Source organism: Lepisosteus platostomus, chromosome 6, assembly GCF_059453375.1.
Source record: "Lepisosteus platostomus isolate fLepPlt1 chromosome 6, fLepPlt1.hap1, whole genome shotgun sequence".
NCBI classification, from domain to species: domain Eukaryota; kingdom Metazoa; phylum Chordata; class Actinopteri; order Semionotiformes; family Lepisosteidae; genus Lepisosteus; species Lepisosteus platostomus.
Window position 1 is genome coordinate 27,056,405 of NC_142616.1, and position 12,879 is coordinate 27,069,283.

At 39.6% G+C, this 12,879-nt stretch overlaps 1 protein-coding gene and 1 long non-coding RNA gene across 2 annotated transcripts in view; one reads left to right on the forward strand and one right to left on the reverse strand.

The window, feature by feature from the left end:
* Positions 1–12,879, forward strand: part of adam12b (ADAM metallopeptidase domain 12b) — a 94,088-nt gene that overhangs the window by 77,631 nt on the left and 3,578 nt on the right. The window contains exons 13-22 of the mRNA XM_088635102.1: positions 1,115–1,204; positions 1,556–1,751; positions 2,066–2,174; positions 2,534–2,732; positions 5,780–5,857; positions 6,884–6,992; positions 7,712–7,850; positions 8,256–8,364; positions 10,111–10,356; positions 12,512–12,633. Coding sequence (XP_088491228.1) covers positions 1,115–1,204; positions 1,556–1,751; positions 2,066–2,174; positions 2,534–2,732; positions 5,780–5,857; positions 6,884–6,992; positions 7,712–7,850; positions 8,256–8,364; positions 10,111–10,356; positions 12,512–12,633 — 1,397 coding nt within the window. The remainder of the gene's footprint in view (positions 1–1,114; positions 1,205–1,555; positions 1,752–2,065; positions 2,175–2,533; positions 2,733–5,779; positions 5,858–6,883; positions 6,993–7,711; positions 7,851–8,255; positions 8,365–10,110; positions 10,357–12,511; positions 12,634–12,879) is intronic.
* Positions 11,099–12,577, reverse strand: LOC148661403 (uncharacterized). Its single transcript, XR_015939533.1, has 2 exons — positions 12,492–12,577; positions 11,099–12,142 (listed from the first exon to the last, which is right to left on the reverse strand). It is a non-coding gene; the product is annotated as an uncharacterized LOC148661403 (long non-coding RNA).

Consider the following 12,879-nt stretch of genomic DNA (forward strand, 5'->3'; position numbering starts at 1 on the left):
TAGGCCTCATGAAAGTAAATTAGACTTTGACTCACATAGATGATAACAAAAAATAACCAAATCTGTGTCATGCAACACAGCCAAATATTCTTCTGAGATTTCTTTGTTTTTGTGAGCTGGAAAAAATTGACACATGGCACAAAAAGATGCCCTCCAAGATCTAGATTGTTTTGGTAAACAGGGATACAGCAGTTGGAAATTGTGTGCTGTGCTTCATGTGATACTTGAAGCCAAACCTTAATGAAAGCATGCTGTCTCAAAAGAGTCAATATCATCAATCAGAAAGCTCCTGAAGTGCCTGTAGATCACTGTTCAGACTGGTAACATCCATATATCCACGTCTGCCTGGAATGAGTTATATTCAGCTGGCAGGTGCAGAAGAGCCCTAGTGATCTCGGTGGTGATGGCAGTGGGAATGAGCAGGCTCTCTGCTTGAGTGGGATAAAAACTCAACTCCTTCATCCCAGATGATAAGAGCCAACCCAATAAACACAAAACCACAGGGACCAGAAGCACTGCCTCAGACTGGTCTTTGCTTCATCCCATCCCAGAACTAGAGAGCTGCTGCCAGGCACTCGTTAATTACAGTATTCTCTTTAGCAATGACTCTAGAATTCCACATGACATGGGAAAGATGTTTAATCTTTTTCAGCTTGAACTATGTTTTGACAAGCTCCTCTCTTCAGCTATTACTCCAGTCATTTCCCTGACTTGAAATTCAAAATGGATTTATGGTTTAAGAGCTTTATTAACATGTTAACTACTATCTGGACGGTTCACTTCACAGCTCTTTCCTTTTCTTTTTCCGTCTCCCAGTGCCAGGTGTACTTTTAGAATATAGTTCCTGAGAAATACTATACATTAGCTGAGAAATTACATCTTGAAATCCGGTAATCTAGAGTCAGTTGAGCAGAGATGTAATTTATAGCCTCACAGCTCACATGTTCAGGTGTGCAAAGTGCAGTAAGAGGCTGGCAGGATATTTCCTAGTAAAAACACTGAAATTTATGAGCTTGACCAATATAGTAGCAACAGCAGTAAGTTCCCTCCGATAAAATCTGATGCATTTTGTTAGTTATCTGCAGGACTGTTTTATTTAGCATTGTTTTTGCAGGAATGTATGAATCCCTGTTGTAATGCCACGACTTGCACTCTGAAGGGCGACGCTGTGTGTGCACATGGACAGTGTTGTGAGGACTGCAAGGTACAGAATTTTGTTAGTGATTGGAAAATGGAAGAACAAAGGCCATATCAGCTAATAAATTTGAAAAACATGGTTGTCTTGTATGTAATATGTAAATCCTGGGTTTATTCTCACAGGATCTGCGTACTCTTAATGAAATAATCTTTCTAATGACATCTAAATATGATAAATGATCAATTGATATAGTTGCACCTGAATAAACATTTTCAGCAACTATATTTTTTTTAAGTTTGGAGGTCAGCATGAAAGCTGCGATCTCATTCTGTTGAACCTGATCTGCCTCTCACTGTCTGCACTGTGTACAAGTCACTGTTGCTTCCCCCAGCCTCATCCTTATCTGTGTCTGTGCAGCTGAAACCTGCTGGCACCCCTTGCAGGGATTCTAGTAACGCTTGCGATCTGCCCGAGTTCTGCACGGGGGCCAGCCCTCACTGCCCAGCCAACGTGTATCTGCACGACGGCCACGCCTGCCACAATGTGGACGGCTTCTGCTACAATGGCATCTGCCAGACCCACGAACAGCAGTGCATCACTCTCTGGGGCCAGGGTGAGTGGAGCCACCCTCACTGAATGACGGTATCCGTCCTCCGGGTTTCCAGATTGATTTCAGGAGCTCTTACCTTGTGGCTGAATCCACTGAATACGTGTTTCAAAAATGTGCAGAATATCCTACAGTAGTAATCATAATGGTTATAGTGCCATATTCTTATGTCTTTTGGTAATGTCTAGATCAACTTTAGAGTTTGCAGACAAACACAAGAGGCACTGAAAGGGGCAGAGCAAGGCTGGGCTCATTTTCAGTGTCAGAAAGCAGTTCTCAGAGACAGGGACTGTGTGTCACACAGTTACTCTGCCCTCCAGGAGCCAAGCCAGCACCAGGGATCTGTTTTGAGAGGGTCAATTCTGCGGGGGACCCCTATGGAAACTGTGGAAAGGACTCAAAGGGTTCATTTGCAAAATGTGAAATTCGGTAAGAGCCAGTATATTTAACAACCTGTAGATTCCCATGTGCTATCTCCCTACCACTTACAGGAGAAAGGAATTTTCCAGACATGCAGGCAGAAGTAACTTTAAAATGTCTGAAGTAGAAATACTTTTTTTTTTTAAATGTGCATATAAAAGATTTCCCAGTCCTGATAAAAATAGCTTTAAATTTACTGTGATGAAATGAGTAATGTAATGAACACACAAGATATACAGGTAAACACTTACAATGCATTAAGCTTATGAAGAAAAAAAGATTTCAAGCCCTTATAATCTAAAGTGAAGTCACTCATACTGAAGAATAACACTCTGATCTTTCAGTGTGTCTTGCTGTGTTTTTTGTAGAGATGCTAAATGTGGGAAGATTCAGTGTCAAGGAGGGGCCAACCGGCCTGTGATTGGTACAAATGCTGTTTCCATAGAAACAAACATCCCGCTCCAGGAGGGCGGACGAATTCTCTGCCGGGGAACCCATGTTTATCTTGGAGACGACATGCCTGACCCAGGCCTGGTACTGACTGGCACCAAGTGTGGAGATGGAATGGTGAGTGTCTTGTCACTTGTGATCGACCTCACATATGACATTTGCAACCATGATCAGGATGATTGCTTCAGTCAACTGAGCGATCGCTCCGCTGGAATACGCTGATGGTGGTTCTTTGGTTTCCATTTGTACATTAGCCTAAAGTCATCAGCTACTCCTATTTAGAATATGTCAATCAGTTGTACGTTTTGATTTGTTTTCATTTGTGGCTTTTATGGATTGTTTGTGAATTCAATAAGCTTTTAGTGACTACTGGACAGGAATAAATCAATAATTTCATTTTGTAAAGTGCCTTCCATGACACACATCCCACACCACTGCACAATTAAAACTACAAAATATTTAAAAACCAAATACAATATGACGGAGGCTCCATCCATCCACCAAAACTGTAGACCAATGCCACGCTCATGATCTGAGCCAAACATTACCCAGGGAATCAATACCTGCCTGGCCACCAGCCTGCTGACACAGTGCCCTCTTGTGGTTTGGAGGGAGGTGGTATGTAAAGGAGCAGGGTGCCTTTAAGAGGCCCCTGGGTAGTAAGAAGAGGGTAGATGTTACTAAAATAAAAGGCAGACTCCCAGGCCAGTTAAGAAGTTCTCTTGTAGAGCTCTTAGGTGAATGGTATGTTACTCCAGCATGTATTTCATGTATTTTTTTTCTGGGAACTCAGACAATTGGTAAGTTTGGACAGAGGTTATTGTGCCTGCTGTTTTCTGAAACTCTTTTTAAGAGGTTTTGTGGAGATTACCATCTGGTTCCAGTAAAAAAATCACTTCTGGTTTTCAACAGAGGACCTGTATGGTTGTGGAATTTTTCTATGCATCCAGACCAAGAACGTTGGTTTTCAGTAATGACCTAGTGACCTATATACTGTACAATAGAAGAATAGAGAACATAATAGAGCACAGAAAATTTATTTTGAATAGAATTAAGGTAAATGCATAGCAATAGGGTTTTACCTTTATTTTAAAAATACTCTCAGAAGCACAGAATACTGTGACTAGGCTTTCCACTGCTCTGTTAAACATATTGAAAAAATCCCTGTGTTTCTTAGCACCAGGAACTGTACCAGGATCACTCCTCTTCCTGATTTATATCAAAAGTCTAGACTCTGGTCTAGGTAGTAAACTAGTCAAATGTGCAGATTGTATCAAAACAGAAGAATTAGCAAACACTGTAGGATTTGGACAGAATTCAACAGTGGCGAAGTACCTGAAAGTTTACATTTCACAGAGATGACTGTGGTGTTCCAATAATGTAAAAGAAACAAAAACTGTTAAAGGAGTTTAAAACAAAAGTTTGGGAGGACTCTTAACTTGCCCATTTTTACCTACTTACACAGAAATATAACACACGTTTCATTGTCTCTACTCCCCTCCACCTCATCTTCACGATTGCAGCAGCTCCCTGGCTCATTCCTCATTGAAAGTACGGGTTGTCAGGTGATAAACCTACTTGTGAGAAAGATTTAGGTATTCATGTTGACACATTATTTCCATCTTCTAAAAACAGTAAAAATGACAAACAGAAACCTAGGATGTACTATATAACTGAAAGTGTAGAATTGAATTTGTTTTGTACAAATAAAAAAAGACTTTAACAGAATTTCATAAAGAACATTTTAAAGTTAAACCAAGATCAAAAAGATCACACAGAATGACAAGTGCTCTGAGAGGAAATTCAGTATTGCGGCTATGATCAGCTGCACATTTTTGCAATCTCATGCATATCTGCTAACATCACTTCTGATTTGTCAGTATAAGATAAGAAAAACTTGCTGCATCAATCATTTCATTTTTAAAAGCACACTGTGAGTACAGATACAGCCAATTATAACAAATATCATATTCCTGAAGGATTTAACTGTTCAAAAAGCTCATATACACAAATTAAATAACAATTAGCCAAATACGGAGCCATGAGTCATGTCCATAATGACAACTGTGGTGGTTAAAGTAAAATGACAAAATCATATTAAATGTGTTCTGTTACTGAGACTCTAACCAATTGGAAATGTCTGTAATGCCAATCAAATGCTTAAGCTGTTTAAGACAGATTTTGTGGTCAGCTTCGTCAAAGCGGCACTCAAATTAGCAACACAAAAATAGTTAAGGATCCAGAGTCAACAGTCATCAAAAAAGAATTCAGTCTTGATGAATAAAGCAGTCTTAATGTTGTTTTGGGCAAAAAGCAGATCAAAACATTTAGAAATTTCTTGCCAAATGGTGCTACAAGAGCATGACCACAACACATTCCAGACACTTTGCAGAACAAGAAACTTCTGGAAAGGTATCTGAAAATATACTATATTGTGTATAGAAATAATTATAAAATAAATAATAAATAATTTTAAAATAATAAAGCAGTGGTGACAACTGCAAATTGATGCTAACTGGAGTAAGTAATTCTAACACCTTATTACAGAGTCTGTTTGCAGCTTTTGGGGTTTTTTTTTTCCATACAGTATCTTGAAGCCATACTGAAAACTAATTGCAGATGAATGACATCATTGCATGAATGAGCTGATGTGGTTTTCTACATTGCATGGGTCTGAATCTTCTGAAAATCAAATACCAATATTCAAACAATACCATTCTCCACATTTTCCCGTATGGGGAAAACTAATTCCTATTCTACACTTCATTTTTAACGTAAATTGTCAAGGTTTATGTGGCAGCACAGTGGTGTGCAGTGGTTAGCATTGCTGCCTTGCTGCACTGGGGCCCTGAGTTCAATCGGTGGACTTCTAGCTGCCTGCAGTTTGTATGTACTGGTCTTTTAATTGGCTTCTGGGAAAACTGGCCCCGGTGTGAATGTGTGCATGTTTGTGTCTCTATGTGCCCTGAGATGGACTGGCTTCCCATCCAGGGTGTATCCTGCCTCGTGCTCATTGCTTTTCAGGATAGGCTTCGGCTCCCCTGCAACCTTGAATTGAATAGAGCAATTAGAAAATGGATGGATGTTAAGGTTTGTGTGAGCAGAGAGCTTTTATCCAAAGCAGTATGTTTCATTTCATTGTGTATTCTTTTTTTCTATCTTAGTTATGCCTAAATCGCCAGTGCCAGAATATCACTGTGTTTGGGGTACATGAGTGCTCTGGAAAATGCAGTGGCCATGGGGTAAGTCCTTATGACAGTCAATACTCTGGGCAATATGGATTCAAACTGGCAGGGGGCAGAAGACCTCAAAGTATTTATAAAATCACACTCCACAGCCAGCTTCCTTATTGTACCATATTTACTGGAACATCCGGCCTGTGCAATGTAGGCCATGGTTGAACAGTTCCACCAGTCTTCATATGCTATATGCTACATAGCTTTTGGCTTGCATTTTAATGAGCTCTATTGAATTTACAACACAGTACTTCAATTATGGAAACAATTACAGACCCTCATAATCAATTTTCATTGCTCCAGAAAGGTTAAATCAAATCAAATGTAATGGTTTCATTTATGCCCCATTTAAAATACTATCCATTATCTTTTGGCCTGTAAAGACAAACAGTTTTAGCACTCTACGTACTTCCAAAAGAAACCTTATTTTGCCAAAAACAACACTGTCCATTCTGATTTTGGAAGTACACAATAGGACAGATTTATTATGTTATCGATTTGCTTTGCTGTTGGCCAAGAAATGAATGAAAAGGCTGATTTATAGGATCACTGCAAGTTAATGTCTTGAATTAAATACACAGGGTACAGTACATCCTGGCAAGTCCTTACATGCCACATTAATTCTGGATGAGATTTTGTACCCAAACTGTAACTTTTACTATTTCTTTGTTAAAAGAACATCCCTGACTTAATATTACAGATTTCTAAATCCAGTTTCTTGATTAAGCATTTCACAATTCCTTCTCCATTTATTTTCCTTTTACAAATACTGTCAAATTTGCAATTTTAGAAAAAAGGCTTTATCAAGAAGGCTTGGGTGATTTCCAAGGCTAGCTCAATTATTTTGTTCACAGCCAGGATAATCTCCACCTGGACCCAAGAAGGAATTCCTTGAGAACGAACTCTTGTATTTCTGTATGTCAAAGATATATTTTTAGACAAGCTCCCTGTCGGAATAAAGGGTGGCCTTTGAGTTTTTTTGATGATGGTGTGCAGCAGTTGAAAATCTCATTTGCTTTCTGTGCTTGGAAGGTCTGTAACAACAATAAGAACTGCCACTGTGAAGCGCACTGGGCCCCGCCTTTCTGTGATAAGGCAGGATTCGGCGGCAGTGTGGACAGCGGGCCTATGAGATTGGCAGGTGAGCAGTACAAGATAGTACAAGCCTTTATAACGCTTACCTTTGGTGTTGAAAATATTACCGATGTTAGTATTTAGAAGTTTCTAAGACTGACAAACCTTTTAATATACATACATTAATAAAGGTAACAACGTAACCTAGGTTAGAATCTTTCTGAACTTGCTAAAAACAATAGGATTTACACTTCTGTCTATGGGCTTTATATAGCAAAGAGAGATTTCTCTCCATAATATACATACAGATAGTGTTGTAGCAAAGCAAGAGCTGTCATCATTAATAGACCTACAGTGTTGGTCTTATGTGCTGGTCTATACAGTATGTATAGAAAGCTGCATATAGCTTTTCAAAAAAAAAAATCTTGAGTGCGCTCAGCTGACTGTTGAAAAATAATTTTAAAAGACGAGTCGGGACTTGACAATTGCAGCATTGCTTAAACAATATTATAAATATATGGAAAGCATCCAGACAGCATTGCATCTGCTGTTTTTGTGTTTTGGGGTGTGCGTGTAAGGAACAAACCCAGATTATTAAATGTATAAATAACCTTAGTTGTAAACTATATTAAGTTATTGTAAGTCATTGTGCATTTCTGCTTGTTTATTCCCTTGACATATGTTTTTGAGCAAAAAAGGATTCATTTTTCCACTTAGATTTACAGCTAAATACAATTCTTAGAATAGAACAATTGCTTTCATAGCATCTGCTTTATGTTCTGTCAGCTGACAGCAACAGTCTCACAGTTGGAATTCTTGTGACAATGCTCTGCCTCCTCACTACTGGACTGGTCATCTGCTTTAAGAAGAAGACACTAATTCATCTTCTGTTTACTAATAAGAAGACAACAATAGAGAAATTAAGGTAGTTTCCGCTTGCTTCTTCCTCACAATTTCATTTAATTTCCTTATGGAAATCTTTTCCTGTGTTTCTTCCCGTTGAACAGGGGGTTGCCTGTCTTTGTATTTCCTCAGTACAAATACTCTGGCCCAGTGTGTTTTGCATTCATGCTGAAATGTGATTTTAGCACGTTGATAAAGCATGTGCCATTATGCTGATATAAAAGAATATGTGAAGACCAAGGGAATTATTCATACTACGTCAATGTGCATTTATTATTATGCACTTAAACAAAAATGTCTTTATGTCAGTCATAGGCTTTTAGTGTTAATTAAAATGTGTTGGTAAGGTAACAAGAAATACAGTGCATAGCTGGAACCACTTGGCCAAATGTGTTTCATTAAAAATATGTCTCGTGTTTTATTACAGGTCTGTTGGCCCAAGCAGGCAATCCAGCCCAAACCAAACGCATTCAGCTTATAGGAACTCCCCTTCCAGACAGCCCCCAGCCAAGCCACAGAACTCCAGTATATGCAAGGTAGGGTCTCCTGGTGCTGCTTAATCAGGACAAGAGATCCAGCTCGTCAGACTGTATTGGCTGACATACAGTAACTTGAAGAGATGCAGAGGCCAGTTGGCTGTTGCAGTGTAATATCTGTCCAGTCTGAGCAAAATGAAAAAGGTATTACAGGCTGATCCTTTACAGATGTGTGGGTGTCACTTGAAATTCTTTAAATCCTATTGAAAGTATAATTCGTTATATTTATCCAAATTTGAATTCATCCACACTCTGTTATTATAAAGCTAAAAAAATAAAAATAAAGGTTTCACAAACCTATTTAAGGATTAATGTCAAAACAAAAATGATTGCTAGCTTGGCAATTGAGATATTTCTGTCTCCTTTCCATAAGGAGTATTAATGGGAGTTATATTTTCAGTATAAGCTTCTATAACGTTATTGAAGAAAGGTTTATTTTAAATAAAAACTAAAGCCTGGAATATCATTATACATTTTACTTAATGGTTTTATATACAATAAAAAATCAGTTTAAAAATGAATTGAAGTGCAGGAAAGAACTGCTTAAAGTCTGTTGAAGTACATTTTCATGGACAGATCAAATGAGAATTATTTTTCACCACTTTAACTATTAGAATTACTATGTAAGGGAGTTGTGGAGACTAGATATGGGACATACAACACAATGCATGCAGATGTCAAGAAAACTTTTGATATGGTCCCTCCTAAAAGGTTGATTCTAAGATTAAAAGCCTTAGGAATCCAAGAAAATTACGGTATGCACATGGATCAGGAACTGGCTATCAAACAGGAAACAGGTTTATTAGGGCAGATATAATAATGGTATGCTACAGGGAACTATTTTGGGCCCATTGCTTTTCCTGATCTATAGCAGCAATTCAGATTCTGAAAACAAGTTAAATTTGCAGATGAAACTAAAACAGAGGAAGTAACAAACAAAAACAATGACAAGATCAGTACAAAGACACGTAGACAAAGTTAAGACTTAGACTTGGCACACATATGGCAAATAAAATTTAAAATCAATAAGTACAAAGTGATCTACACTGGTAGTATGAAAACTACACACATGACATGGGATTCTCAACTGCAGGAAGAGACACACAAAGAGGATCTTGGTGTTTATGTAGTTTCTTTGATATCCTCATCAAGACAAGGTGGGGAAGCAATAAAATAGCAAGCAGAATTCTTGGGTATATTACAAAAAGTGCAGCATTTAAATCCAGGGAAGTTATGCTGAAGCTTTACAATGTTGTGCTACATTTTGGTCACTAAAACTACATAAAGTATATTATAGCCCTAGAAACAGTCCAGCGAAGAGCAATAAGAATGTTTCCTAGTCTCATGTAAATTGCCCTTTACAGATGGGTTAAGGGATCTAAATCTTTTCAGTCTAGAACACAGGAGCTTGTGAGAAGTTTTTATTCAATAAATAAGATCCTAAGGGGTATATTTAAAGTTTACACAGGAGACATTTCCACACTCAGTAATGAAACAAAGACAAGAGGTCACAATTGGAAACTAAGGAGTATTAGTTTAGGTGGGAGAAATGAATAAAACCCCCACACCAAAGAGTTGTGGGTATCTCCCAGTCAGGTAGTGGATGACATTGGGCACTTGTAACAAATGACTGGACAAACCTTTACTTTCACTTGACAGTGAAACTACCAGACAAGGAAATAGGCTGAAAAGGTTGCTCATTTGCAAACGTTCTTGCCTGCAATGCTCTGCTTTGTCCTCCTGCAGCCTTCTCACTTCCCCTCTGACTGCCTGCTGCCTCCTCACACCATCCACCACCACACCCTGAGGAAGCTGCCTCAGTTCCAGCCCGTGCACATCAGCCACCCGATCCCACTGCCGCTGGGCGTGAATCAATCACAGCCCCCTGTCCTGCCCCCTCAGAGGGTCCTGCCGCCACACCCGTCTTCCTCGCCCCAGAAGGGTGCACCACTCCGGAATTGGCAGGCCCAACCATCCTTTAGACAGGGTCAGGTATGCACATGTCAACTCACTGGAACACCAATGTGCTAATATCCTGATTTCGAATGTCTGTAGATGCACTGCGGTAAGCTTATAGCACAGTGGGGGTAACAGAATCCCCTTCTGGGGTCATTATGATCACCTCTAATTGTGGAGCTCAGCTCCCCTGTGCAGTCATAAACAAGCACTTCTTTTAAATGACCATGCCTCAAAACACTGAGGTCAGCTCACACAGTTTCCTCTCCTCTTAGGCTAGACTGTGTTTCTCTGTGCGTGTTTTTGATTAGGCTTTAATCAGGTTTGGAGTTAATAGAATAAAAGGTACAGAATGTATAAATAGGCCCAGTTAAAGACACAGCAGGTGGACACAAGGATAGCCTCAGGCCCTGTTGGAACAAACTATTGCTGCCGACATCTGTTCAAGTCATTTAGCTAGAGCTGCAGGGCCAGCTCTGGGGGACTCCTTGTTTCCCCTGATGGTTTCACAAGTGACAGGTAACTGAAACAGGGCTGGAGCATGTGTTAGAAAAACTTAACACCACACCGTGACGAATTATGACTTAGTTTCAAGGGTATCAAACTTAACTTTTTGGTTATGTCGGACTCAGGACAAGATGTCAGAGCTGGAATTTTGTAACTGAATAGCCATGGTGTTTTTTTTACGTTCTATGTAAACTTTTACATCTGTTTGCATCTGTTTAATGCTATATGGAAAGGCAACAACTAAAACTGTATTTTGCGCAGAAGCAAGACATTTGTCAGACATTTGTACTTTATTAATAGACTGAAACAAGAACTTCTGTGAATACTACAATTGGTATTTGATAGCTTTCAGATCCTTTGTCATACAGTACCTGTAAATTGTCTCTGTGTTATACAGTATGTTATAAAAAGATTGCTGTTACCAGGTTGCAGCTTCTTGTCCAACAGCTGCTGCTTGGCTGTACTTTGCAGACCAACTAGCCAGATCTGCAGACACTTATAGATGATTTCTAATTGAAGTGCTGGTGAGAAAGCCAGGGCAATGTCAATTAAGCCTGAAAATTCTACACGTGTTTAGCTTTGATGCCTGTGCCATCCGACAAAAAGGCAGGCATGTGGGATACAGTATACAGTATGTTTCTGTTCTAATCAGGCCACCTTGGAACTGGTCCATGGCTTCAGGCCTAATGCACTGTAACCTTACAGAGAAAAAATAACAATGCCTTGATAATGGAGTAATGATCACGGAAACACAAGAGAAAATAATATTTCACTTAAGTGACATGGGCTGAGGTGATGCAAACAGAGAAACTGCAAATGCTGATGAGTTTTCAGTCCTGCAGATAAGTTGAATCATAATGGAATCCTTACGTTCATGTTGGATGCTCATTCTGTCTTCTTAATGATATGGTGGAAAAAAGACATAAGCAGTACTTTATAAAAAGCTCCTTCTTAAGTACCATGCTCTTTTGGGGATTACTGAAGTGTTTTCCAGCAGTTAATATTGAAGATGATCTTTTCCTGTCTGAGAAACACAATGCAGAACAGCTGGGATGTAGGTAGCAGACGTTTGCCATTAACTCATCCTCCCTGTGTAGATTAGTAACACATGATAGCTCTTCATCAGATGCCTTCTGGAAAGAGCTGCCATGAAGGTGATAGCAAGTCTATACAAATTGTTAAACTGTGCTAGAGTAGATTTTAGGTCATGCTTTTGTCTGCGTGGCTTGGAGCGCCCCCTGGTGTCATCCCAGGGTAATGTCCGTTCAGTTCACAACTATGACAGCTGCGTGCTGTTTCAAGTGCTTTGGGTGACCTGTTTAATAAAATGTAGTACAGTAGTTCAGTGATAGTAATTTCTATTAACAGTGTATTAAAATAATTAGACCACTTCAAAAGCAGAGCACAATGAAAAACCAATCATTGTGTTAAGCTATTTGAATGGTCTGTTTTATGACCCGGCCAGTTGTAGCACTCACCATCCAGACATGAAGTAATGTTTATAGTGTACACTGAAGTACATGTTTTAAATTGACATCCTGAAAAATTCTTAAGTACAATATATGGAGTTTAATAACAAATTGATCTGCTGGTTGTTTGGTTAAGTGGAGACTTTGTCTGGAACAGAAGTTGTAAGTCACTGCAACCCTCAAAGTATTTGATACCCTATTCTGCATTGTCACAGGAACAGGAGAAACCCAGCCCTCCCAGGAAACCACTGCCAGCAGACCCCCTGGGCAGACCCCTGCGGCTGAACCGCAGCCCATCCGCCATGTCTGGAGCCCCGGGCCCTCTGCCACACGCGCGGTCAGTGCAGCCCCAGGGGGCTTTCTCTTGGGCATGCACTCGAATTACAACGGGCCAGCCGAAAACCTGACCCGCTTCCTGTCGGAGGCTCAGTCGCACACTGTGAAAACAAATACACGGGGGTTAAATCAAGGGCCCCCACCCTCTACAGAATGACTCGCAATAAGAAGTGTGATTCCGGAAATCAATTTGTTTTTAAATCACTGACAATTCAGTATCTACTACGATACAAATTCAACTTGAAAA